The sequence below is a fragment of the Lynx rufus genome, unplaced genomic scaffold, assembly GCF_022079265.1.
Source record: "Lynx rufus isolate CCGP_SWC_20201006 ecotype Redwood Valley unplaced genomic scaffold, mLynRuf1.p SCAF_8, whole genome shotgun sequence".
NCBI lineage: Eukaryota > Metazoa > Chordata > Mammalia > Carnivora > Felidae > Lynx > Lynx rufus.
The window spans coordinates 104,806,539-104,818,781 of NW_025814896.1; the positions used below are offsets into that span (position 1 = coordinate 104,806,539).

Here is a 12,243-nt window from a genome sequence, read left to right on the forward strand (position 1 = left end):
TCTCACAATATAAATAAATAAACATTTAAAAATATTTAAAATAAATACTTAAGACTAAGCTTTTGGCTGCTTAAATCAGATCTAGTTTCCTATTTCTTTCTAGGTGGTAGTTTGAGCATCTGAACCCTATTCGTTTCTGTAAAAAGCTTTTCAGATGGTTCTTTTGATGTTTCCCAGTAACTAGTCATCCCTACGAAAATCATGGGTTTTTTTAATTTTTTAACGTTTATTTATATTAGAGAGAGAGAGACAGTGCGTGAGTGGGGGAAGGGCAGAGAGAGAGGGAAACAGAATTAGAAGCAGGGTCCAGACTCTGAACTGTCAGGAGACAGCCCAACGTGGGGCTTGAACCCACGAAACATAAGATCACGACCTGAGCCGAAGTCGGACGTTTTACCAACTCAGCCACCCAGGCGCCCCGTATGAAAATCATGTTTATGTCTTTCCCAATTTTTCGCTGGTGATTTTTCTCTCGCTGGCCTAGGACCACTAGGAAAGGGCTAAACAGTGGTGACGCTGGGCAGCCCGGCCTCCTGCTTTAGCGGGAGCTCTTGTGTTTATCCAGTGAGCTCACGATGCTGCCCTGTGGTAGGGGTTTTTAGTCGCGTTGAAGAAGTACCCATCCATCTCTTCTCGCACAATGTATTAGGACACTTTTTTCTTGCCCATCTTCCCATCTGTATTGGTCCAGCTCTCTGCCATTCCTCTGTGTGAATTTATTGATTTAACCAGTCCTCTATTTACAGACCATTGGTTTCACCGTTTTATTGCTACAAAAAAGTTGAGTGCGTGTGCAAATGTGTCTGCAGGATAAATTAATAGAATGGGATCCCAAAATATGCTTTATTTTGAAAATAAAAAATGTAATCTACATGACTGATTACACACTCAATCTGGAAGGAAGCTGAAAAGGGACAGACCTCCTCAAACAAACATTACATTTATTCTGAAAGTGTCAAAATAACCAAGCACTGATAAACCAAGATTGTGGGGTTTTTTTTTTTCTTTCAAAAGTGGCTGTTTTCAAAGGAAAACAAGACAAGAAAAGATAAGGGTGCTGTTTACTAAACTAAGAGTGAAATGTGTCCATCTGGGAAAGGCCGCTGTGGGTGCCTTCAGTCTTGGGCAGGGAGGACACTTGGTGTCCAGCCCCCATTTAAAGAAAACTTTTTTTAATGTTTGTTTTTGAGAGAGAGATTGACAAGAGTGTGAGTAGGAGGGGCAGAGAGAGAGGGAGACACAGATTCTGAAGCAGGCTCCAGGCTCTGAGCTGTCAGCCTAGAGCTTGACGCTGGGCTGGAACTTGTGAACCACGACTTGTGAATCATGACCTGAGCCAAAGTGCACGCTCAACCAACTGAGCCACCCAGGCACGCTGGCGTCCAGCCCCTACTGACTTGTCCTTTGTTCCCATCCACCCATTTGCTGTTACTGGGTTGTCAGCTTCTCTCACACTCCAAATATCGTCCATGCTATTCGCACCAACAACCTTGACCTGACCACAGTGTCATCTCAGCACTGCTGTCGCCCATCTGGTGTCTGATCTATGCCAAGGGCTTTACTTAAATAAACCTCACAGTCTGATTTCCTAGCAACGGCCTTGTCTCCAGGGAGAAAGGCTCGATCTGAACAAAGTAAGCTACTTTAAGCACTTCAGCCAAATAGTTTTCGTTTTGTGTTGTCCATTACCTAGTACAAACAATAGCAACCATCTTCATTTAATTATAAATCAGTTGTCTGGATTGCACACGCGCGCACACACACGCACACATGCACTGTTTACCTGCACAAGGAAACAAGCTGTGCATCTAAAGGGCAACTGAAATGGATAAGGCATCTGAAGTCAGCTCTGGGAGGGAGGAAACTTCGGGCTCACTCCGCTAATGAGACCGAAGTTTCCCTGAGGACGGGGCTGGGTCTTATTCAATATCTGTGTCTCCTGAAAAGGGGTGCAAGTAATCCCAAGTGCTCAAACTTTGGCTAGACTCGGCATAGATTCCAATTTAATATCTATCTTGGGTCCAGGCATTTCCTACTCATTCTTGGCCCCACGCTCCACATTCTAAGAAAAAATCTGCTCACGTAGGAAGTTCGGAGATTACTGTTACCAGTGCCCTTTCCCTCGATTTTATCTGTGGTCTAACGCAATGATTCTAAAATTTACTTTTCCTAAGACGTGAAGGAACTACAAGCATAACTCCTGCCTATCAGAAGTAAGAGCCCCTGAAGAGCCGGGCATTTGGCCCAGTGTAAGTTCACCTGCAAAGCTATCACTCACACCTTTTTCTGCCATTCATCCCAGGAGGTCAGCATCCTTGGTCGTCCATTTCCCTGATCCCTCAAGTCAGTCCACCTGTCCATTGGCTCCATTCCAGAATGTTTCAGACAAACCCATTTCTGGGCTGGATAGGCTACAGGCAGGCCAAGGTGCTGTAACAGAAAACCCACACACACAGTTTAGAGGAAACAGAAGTGATTACAAGCTCCTGTTACAGTCTGGGGGTAAGCGATCCCATGCTGGCACTGACCCTGCCATCCTCCACAGAAGGCTTCCAGGATGTTCGAATTGCTGCCATTCTCAGTGGTGGAGAAGACACAGAGACTGCTCCCCAGGGCAAGACCTGTGAGGTGCAGACCCCAGTTGGGCTCACAGCCCGCAGGTCTGATCAGTCATGTCCCATCCCCCTGCCGGGGAGACAGGAATGAAGTGTCCAGCTGGGACAAAACGTGGGGGTGACAAGTTCACTGAAAGGCAGGAGACAGACCTGGAGAAAGATGTCAATCACAGCCACAACTCCTTCCTGTTCCCCTTGCTCTGAGACTGTTCACGGAGGCGGGGGGCCATGGGGGCCCCCTGGTGGCCATGGGGGCTGCTGCACGTCCATAGTACCGGGATCCAGTCTCTCCCACCCAAGGGAGTCACACATGAAGAAAATTACGTGACAAGGTTTATTCTGTTACCGTTTAATGTTGAACACGTGGAACAATGTATAGGTCTATGAATAAGTAAAGCTTTCAATGAATCACGAAACGCTGATGGTACAGAACACTTGATAGCGTTTTGTGTGTGCGTATACATACACACACACGTATCTCAATAAAAAACACTGGTAAGTAAAAAAAGATTCTTGAATAATACGTAGGAAAAACGTCATGACATCCCTCTTAGAATAAGAAATGCAATTACCTTTGGCCCTTGAATAACATGAGTTTGAACTATGCAGGTACACACATAAGCAGATTTTTTTTTTTATAATTACAGTATGGTACTGTAAATGTATTTTACGTATGACTTTCTTTTCTTTTTATTTACTTAACCTCTACACCCAATGTGGGCCTCGAACTCATGACCCGGAGATCAAGAGTCTCATGCTCCACCCACTGAGTCAGCCAGGCACCCCTTCCTTATGACTTCCTTAACGTTTTCTTTTCTCTAGCTTACTTTATTGTAAGAATATAGTATATAATACACATAGCATGTGAATTGCGTGTTCATCAACTGTTTATGTTATTGGTAAGGCTTTTCTGGTCAACAGTAGGCTATTAGCAAAGTTTGGTCCTGGGGGGGGTGGGGGCGGGGAGTCAAAAGTTTATGCAGACTTGCAACCCTACCGCCTCATGTTGCTCAAGGGTCAGCCATATACCCTATATTCATATGTATGATACACATGACTGTAAATGGGTAGATCTGTTTCCAGAAGGATACACAACAAACTCAGCACCACCACTGGGAAGGGGGGTGTCCGATTGTCAGTGCAAGAATGAAGGGGAGGTGGGTGTCAGGAGAAGGAAGAAGAAAGAGCAACTTTTGTCTTCTTACTGTATTTCGGCATTGAGTTGTTTTTTGGGTTGTTTTTTTTTTTTACAATGACTGCATAGTTTGTAATCGAAAAACGCCCAGCATGTTTTCAAGTTTAAGAAATCGTCACTCGATACATTTAGTGTCATACTTGACATCACAATAAATGTTAGATATACAAAGAAATAGGAGCAATCCGGAGGATGGCAGGGCTCCATGAATCCCCTCAGAGGGGTCAGCAATGCCCCACCTCCTGGGGTGCGTCATGGTAAGAAAATTCTAAAGCACCAACGCAGGACCCCAGGCGTGGCTTTAAACCAGGAACAGCAATCTGTAAGAGCAAACGCTGAAGCGGCTGGGTCAGGGTGCCACTGGTCCTCATCCTCCTTCACTCCTACACTCCTGGGACGGAGGTACCATTTACCCCAAGTGCACGTGCGCAAACGGGGCACAGAGAGATGAAGCAGCCCGCTCGGTGGGGAGCCGGGGTATGACACCGGGCGACCTGGCCCCAGAGTGGGTGCCCGAAACCTTGGCCCTGCTCCTACACCAGAGGTCACCCTCAGAACCAAGGAAAAGAAATCCCTTCCCAGCCAGCGTCAGATGTCACCCTGACGTGACACATGACTCAGGTCTCACTGCACCTCAGGTCATGGGCCCCTTTATAGTGGGGCCCGTGACAAGGTACAGAAGAATGAGTCATACCCTGACAACTCACAAAGGATTACGCTCGCTCAAATGCACTTGCGAGGCACAAGGGTCAGAGTCCTGGAGATGGAAGGCAGAATGGTGGTTTCCAGGGGCAGGGAGGGGAGGGGGGCGCGGAAAGAGGGGGTTGCCGTTGACCGGTTGCGGTTCCATTTGGGAAGACAAAAAGTTCTGGAGACCCGTTGCACAACAGCATCAATATGCTTAAAACTATCGAACTATATACGCTTAGACTTGGTTAGGATGGTAACTTTTATGTGATGGGTATTTTACCACAGTTAGAAATTCGGTTAATAAATAAGATAAATCCCTTTTAATTTCCCGGAAGGAGCACATCACCGCACTGGGGGACCTCCAGCTGGAGAAAGTGACCTCGGAGACTGATTTACTCAAAAGCTAGCTATCATTGTAATGTAATTAAAGAAGCTTTGAGGGGGGGCGCCTGGGTGGCTCAGTCGGTGAAGCGTCTGACTTCGGCTCAGGTTCACAGGTTCAAGCCCCGCGTCGGGCTCTGTGCTGACAGCTCTGTGTTTCCCTCTCTCTCTCTGCCTCTTCCCCCCCTCACGTTCTGTCTCTGTCTCTTAAAAATAAACATTAAGAAGCTTTGAGAGGGGCGCCTGGGTGGCTCGGTCAGTTAAGCGTACGACTTCGGCTCAGGTCATGATGTCACGGTCCGTGAGTTCGAGCCCCGCGTCGGGCTCTGTGCTGACAGCTCAGAGCCTGGAGCCTGTTTCAGATTCTGTGTCTCCCTCTCTCTCTGCCCCTCCCCTGTTCATGCTCTGTCTCTCTCTGTCTCAAAAATAAATAAACGTTAAAAAAAAAAAAAAGAAGCTTTGAGAGCCTTCCCTGGAAAAAGAAGCAACTGTGACAGAATTTTATTTTCGCATTCATGTTTTCCTTCATTTTGAATAAACACCACATCTAAAAGCTACTGTATTAGATATATTCCTTTACCATATGTAAATATTCAAAATTCATTCACGTAACACTGTAGCATGTGATTTAATAGAATCGCAAAATATCACATAAAAATAAATGAAAAGCTTTTACACAACCACTGAAGGGACGTCACACGGGTAGGTCCATGTGTATGATCAGTGCCCCTCAAAATCTCTTCCAAGATTTCCCCCTCCTTACTGCCCTGATCAGACCTCAGAACAACCCCAGGCGGGGCACTCGGAAGCAGCCTTTCCACACCTTTCAGCTGGTGGCTCAGGGCAGGAGGGGCCGATGCGCAGGCTGGTCACAGCACAGAGCGACCTGGGCTGGGAAAATCACCTCTAGATAGAATAAGCCAGAAGGGATGGCCGCCCAGCTTGGTTTCCACGTGTGCACCCTTAAAGGTCCAGGATCACGCACTGTTTTCGAAATTGGGATTCTTGGGATACAGGTCACCGGGTGAAAAGTTCAGAATCTCATCCAACGAAGGGCCTTCCTCCTCTGGGGCAATTTCAGACTCAAACATCTGCTGCAGCAAGGCGTCCACGGTCCTGTACTCTAGGAGGAGGGAGAAAGGCACACGGAACTGGCACCTGTTGGGGCCGGAAGGGGAAAACTCGGCCCGGGCAGAGCTGGGCTTTCCGGAAGGATGGCCCCTGAGTCGAAGACGACACTCTAAGCATGGCTAGCCAAATGCTCTTTGGAAGAAAGGATAAAAAAGTCAGGAAAGAACCACTCATCTGTGCTGGTGCGGACCCCACTGCGCTCCTCAGCCACCCAGAGCTCTAGAGCCCGAGGAGAAGGTGCTCCCTGGAGGATGGGGGAGGGTGACGCCTGGTAAGGGCGCCCTGTTCACGCCACTGCTCCCGCAGGCCATGCTGAGCTGCTCACTCGGAGGTCGCGCCTCGGCCAGAGACCAAACTGACACGCAGGTTGCTGTGGGTTATTCAGCCAACCGCTAATTTGCTGAGAATAAAATGGCTAAGGAAATAGGTGTTGAGGGCCCCCATGTCCCCGGGCACATCGTGAGGCCCTGGGGATACAGTGGAGGGCAAGAAGACATGGCCCTGCACCCGACGGGAAGCTTTGAGTCTACAAGGAAGACAGACGGTCACCAAACAGTCACTCAGAGATCAATGACATGCAGCCAGCATGGCGAGTCACAGAGGGAAGGAAGAAAGGCTGAGAGAGAGAAGGAGAGACCAGGCATACATACGGGCTGCAGCGGCCACGGCAAGGGACCTTGTCTTTTTGGTTTTGTTTTCATTTTTTTAATGTTTATTCTTGAGAGAGAGAAAGGGCAAGCAGGGGAGGGGCAGAGAGAGAGGGAGACACAGAATCTGAAGCAGGCTCCAGGCTCTGACCTGTCAGCACAGAGCCCATCGCGGGGCTCGAACCCATGAACCGTGAGATCATGACCTGAGCCAAAGTTGGACGCCCAGCAGAAGGAGCCACCCAGGCGCCCCTTGCCCTTGTCTTTATCCTTAAGACACCGAAGGTCAGATCTGCGTTCGGAAAACATCTCTCCGGCTGCAGTGAGGAGCATGGATCGGAGGAAGTTTTGCATTGGGTTAAAACTTACTTTTTTAAAACAAGTTTACTTATTTTGACAAAGAGAGAAAGAGAGCACAAGCAGGGGACGGGCAGAGAGAGAGGATCTGCGATAGCAGTGTGGAGCCCGACGTGGAGCTCGAACTCACAAACTGGGAGATCATGACCTGAGCCAAAATCAAGAGTCAGATGCTTAACCAACTGAGCCTCCTAGGCACCCTTAAAACTTACTTTTGGATGCAATTCTGAAGTACAAGCCTTTCAGGTCCTTCCTTTTGTTGTCTCCATCGTCCCCACTAAAGCCACTGTCCTTAGCATCCACGTTATCAACGAGCTTCCCGTCCTGCATTTCTTCTCTTCAAGGAGGAAGAGACATGAACAGGGTCAGGTCCCTCAGCTGAGTCCCACCTGTGTCCTCCCAGCCGAGGCCCCATGTGACTGTCCAGCCACATCCAGGGCTCCGGACAGTGAAGGTCCCGGAGAACTGACTCACAGGACCAGGCTGGGTGCCACGAGACACTTAGAGATTAAACGTGGCCAGTCCGCTTCTAAAGGTCTGTGAGCTACACGAAGGGGAACACAATACTCACTCTTGGATTCCCACTCCGAGCTCTTGAATCTTCTTCTCGATAGCAGTTTCTACTTCACTTTTCTCTAAGGAATATGCCACAAAAAATGCTTCCAAGATGAATGCTATGAAAATACTGGGAGAGAGGAAGAGGTAGAGGGCGTTAGCCGAGGTCCAGGTGACAGGGAAGCCTGGACCCAAAGAGTGTGTGAGCCTAAATAAAAAGGCAGCCTATTGTTGCAAAGAAAATACAACACAGAAGGGAGGAATGACAAACAGTATCTCTCGAGGATTGGGCACAACTTTCATTCACTTGGAAAACCATTCTTCTTTTATAACCTCTTTAAACAGTGAATATTAAAAAAGAAAATGGGTTTGTTTCTAGGGGAAGCTTAGGCCAAGTATTTGTTAGTAGACAATTCTCTATGAATATCTCAAGTTTCTGCACAGTCTGGGCTGTCTGAGCAAAGGCACGGAGAGCCGACTCAGGAATGCTTGTCCCCGGAGACATTCCAGGATGTAAAGCTCAACAATGCCTCCCCTACAGAGAGCCCAGGGCAGCAAAGACTCACCTTGCCCTCCATGGGGGCCTGCTTCCACTCCAGGTGAAACTGAAGTCCCTTTCTCCCTCTCCAGAGGGGGGGATGGGCAGGTCCCCAGCCGCCCTATCTAAGATCAGTTTCCTCATTCTGGAGCTCCTTCCTGCATTCCCACCCCAGGCTGTGCTCACCACGCTGCTCATTGTGGATGAAGGTTCGGGGAACGGACACGGGATATTGCTCTGCCGCTGCTTTCGCCATGAGTAATACAGCGTCTTTGTCTCTGACCCAAGGTGCCGTACCTTCTACCTGTGTGTACACGTGGTATATACGCGCGGATTGACCTGCTGGTGTGCAGGCAGGGAGGAATCTCAGACCCTTCACCTTTTCTGCCTTAACAGTGATGATGATGGAGCCCAGGGCGCCCACGGCGCCCACATACTTTTGAGAGGAGAGGACCAGGAACGTCCCTACAGCCTTCCACACTGTTGGCCCTGATGGGTCCCAGCGCTCCAGCAACCTCTGTAAGAGCCACCCAGGGAGGTGTTTCTCTCTTGTTCCCACTACGTGTTCCATTCAGGCTGTGTAAGGACGAGCAGGCCTGATCGGAGCCACCCACGGGGTTTCTTCCCCTCCCCTCCTCGGCCAGGATTCTTGAGTCGTTCCCGAGCCAAAGTCAGTAAAGTGGTGGCTGGCCAAATCAGGCCTGATGTGACAAGGACAGTGTGGTGCCGGGCAGTCACCCCAGGGGCTGCAGGCGCACCGCCGTGCGAGGGGTATGGCAGTCGGGAAACCTCTCTGGAAGAGCATTCCCGTGATCAAGGGGACTCAGCTCCGGGTCCCACGAGGAGCTAAGGAGCTAGACCCAGAGGTTGTGAAGCATGAACAGACACTGGAACAGAAACCCTGTGGAGTGGTGGTGGGGTGTCACAGCAGCTGTCAAACAGCAGCTGAGTTCCCTCCTGGAAGAGCACCCAGGACCAGAACTGGAACCAACGAAGGGACTGTATCGGGGGACACAGTTCCATTGTACCCGCGCAAGGACAGGGAGGGACCGTAGCTGTACAAGGGAACAGACTCTGAGGCTCGAAGGAGCCAGCAGAAGGATGGATTGGAGCCGAGGGTGATCGGCATTCACAGGGATGCTCTAAAGGGATTCGGTCTGGGCGGGGGAGAGGAGGGAGACCGGCCAGGACACCAGAGTCCTTCTGATCCCAACAACCTCTGAGACTATGAGATGCGTGTTATGCACAGAGGTGCGCCGCACTGGCAGGCAACGAGGGCACAAATGTGGACACAAGTAAGACTTGTGTCCCTTCCAGTGCCGACCCACAACATACAGCAGGTGGACGGAACGCGGGAGAAGGGAGGTAAAGTGGTTACACGTGCTCAGGGAGGAGATGTGGAATCGGCCAGCGTGGCGGGAGCAGACTCACTTAACGATGAGAATGACGACCACGATGTGAAAGCCGATGAAGTACAGCTTTGCCGCCTGGTGAGTCACGAGGGCAAAGCCGCCCGCGAGGAGTAGGAGGCTAAGGACGTCAACCTGCAGGGAACTTGGCAGGTGCCCCCCCCCCATGCTCCTGGAAGTCACTTTCGGCGCCACCCCCCTGCCCCACCCCAAGAAGCAGGCGGCACCCCGGTGAGGCAGCCTGGCCGTCTCAGAAAGGATATTGTGCCACTGGTTAACCACCGTGAGCTCCATCAGCACGATGAACGAGGAGGCCAGGTCGTTGAAGTTGTTCTTGCAGTACCTGTCTCGGGCAAATGCTGAATCTTTCAAGGCTGGGTTCCCACACACCAGAGCATCAGGACTGGTGAAATTCGGGTCAGAGAACCGGACTTTGCCATGGAATGCTTCCATCCCGATGATAGCGAACACGTAGTAGACCACCTAGGACGGCAGCACTGGTCACCAGGGGGCGCACCGAGCTGCAGAATCGCGGGGCGAGGGGCGGGCTGGAGAGGCCGGCTGGGGACATTGCTAGTCCGTGCGCCCAGCAGAAAGGGCTGCCCTCCCCAACCGAGTCCCAGGCAGTGTCAGGGTGGGGGTGGACGTGGGGGTTAGGGGGCGGACTGATTGGCTATTCTGCTGGAGAAGCCTGAGCTGTCCGTGGAGCGACAGAGGACACACAGCCAGCTGGACCACACCGTGACCTCTCCCATGGGCTTATGCATCAGAACCAAAGCTTCTAGCAAGTTAGTGGGTTAAATACTCAATAAATAATGGTTGGTCCCCCAGGAAAAAAAAAAATAGCAACGTTGTGTCTTCACCCTGTTTTTTATACCAAAATAAATTCCAAAGGGTCGAAAGGGTCAAATGTAAAAAACAAACCATGAAGGAACTGGGGGAAAAGAAGTGTGTAGGGAAAGGCCCCACTAAGCACGACATAAAAACGAGATACTGTAAAATAAAAGACGAACAAATATGGCTATATAATTAATGTCAATTTTTATACAGCCCCCAAAATAGACAAATAACAAAACATACAAAATCTACAAAAAAAAAAAAAAAAACCCAAAAAGCTTTTAGGTAAGAAAGAAAAACTCAAAACACAAGTGACAGAGAAGGAAAAGTAATTACACTATAAACAACTTGCCAATAGCCAATTTCCTTAATCGGCAAAACACTCCTGCAAATCATATTTAAGAACTAACAAAGAATGGACCAAAGACATGAACACGCTGCTCACGGGAAGATAAGCAAAACTGTCCAAAAGAACACGGAGAAGGCACTCAGCCTCATGAAACGCGAAAGACACGCATGTCAAAGCAACACGGTGCCATCTTCTCCCCTGTCAGACTGGAAAACAGGGCAGTGCTTAATGAACCCTTGGTTAGGGTGCGAAGGGCGCGGAGAAACAGGCTGTCACGCGCTGTCGTTTGGGATACACAGGGAGCACTCTCTGGGAAGGCAACTGGCCACCAAGCCGTCCAAAGTTTGAACACATTTCCCTCTTGACCTAGCGGATCCGCGTACAGAAGCACACTAAGGGGCGGGTACAAGAATGGCCCTCACCACGTCAGTTGTGATGGCAACAAGGGGAGACCAACCTCAGAGGTCTGTCAGTAGAGGGGCTGGTCAGATGTGCTCCCGAGTCTCCTCTCCGGTGGGACCCTTAACCCTCACAGAGCCTACACGGACACACGTGAACTCCAGGACGTGGGACAAGGTTAGGAGGTGGAAGAAAGGTGCGCACCCTTTTGTGGATCATTCCATTTGACCGAACAATAAACTAGACACAGACATGCATGTCCGTGGTATGCTTGTTGCAGACATAGAGATATTTAGGAAGGGTAACAAGAAACATTGAATAACGGTCGTATCTGGGAAAGAGGCAGGTGGGGGCTGGAAATGACTGGAAGTCTACCTTTCATTCTTCTGTACTAATAGGATTTCTCACTGTGATAACAGAAACGAAAAAGAAGAGTGTCCACCAGTATCCGACCTCCGTCCTTCGCGGTGCGGAATCTCTCCTGAGCGGGAGACACCAGCCCCCTGGCCTCCCTGCGGTGGGGTCTGAGGCCACAAGCAGGACGAAGAAGGATCTGAGGTCTGGGGCGGGGTGGGGGCGGGGGGGGGGAACACAGCCATGAGCCGGAAGGAACCTACATCCCTGGGAAGCACCTGCCAGCCAGGAAGACCCACCTAGACCGTGGGCGAGAAAGAAACGGTGACTGTGTTAAGCCTCGGAAGTTCTGGTGTCTATCCCAGTCGCCAGTGTACCTTAACTGGCATATGCCCAGGGTCTGCAGGCAGCGGATAATTCTAAAAAAGGAGTACTGAAACCAGTGGGTCTCGTTTGCTTAATCGCCCTTTCTTTTCCTCACTTAAAATAAGGCTTACGGACAGTTGCCAAGAATGAGCATCTTACCGCTTACTTCACGTAGATCAGCACCAAGGACAAGCCACTTACCAAGACGAGTCCACCAAACGTCAGTATCGTGGGCCCAATGTTAATTAAGGTCGTCACGATGACCCGGAACCTAGGATAAAACCAAGAGGCGGCCCAAGGGAAGCCGCAAAGTGAAACTGACGCCAGGCTGGCGGGTTTGGTTCAATATCCCTTCCCCCAGTCCTGGATCTGTTCTTTAAATCCTGTCAGGAGTTTGCCTTCTTAGCTGTGCACCATTGG

At 50.0% G+C, this 12,243-nt stretch overlaps 1 protein-coding gene across 1 annotated transcript in view; it reads right to left on the reverse strand.

The window, feature by feature from the left end:
• Positions 1 to 5,484: 5,484 nt before the first annotated feature.
• LOC124504264 (two pore calcium channel protein 1-like) overlaps positions 5,485 to 12,243 on the reverse strand; it is a 38,920-nt gene continuing 32,161 nt past the window's right edge. Inside the window, exons 14-19 of the mRNA XM_047069687.1 lie at positions 12,025 to 12,094; positions 9,782 to 10,001; positions 9,541 to 9,631; positions 7,588 to 7,701; positions 7,229 to 7,353; positions 5,485 to 6,004 (exon numbers count right to left, since the gene is read on the reverse strand). Of these exons, the coding sequence (XP_046925643.1) occupies positions 5,859 to 6,004; positions 7,229 to 7,353; positions 7,588 to 7,701; positions 9,541 to 9,631; positions 9,782 to 10,001; positions 12,025 to 12,094 (766 nt within the window). The 3' untranslated portion in view covers positions 5,485 to 5,858. The remainder of the gene's footprint in view (positions 6,005 to 7,228; positions 7,354 to 7,587; positions 7,702 to 9,540; positions 9,632 to 9,781; positions 10,002 to 12,024; positions 12,095 to 12,243) is intronic.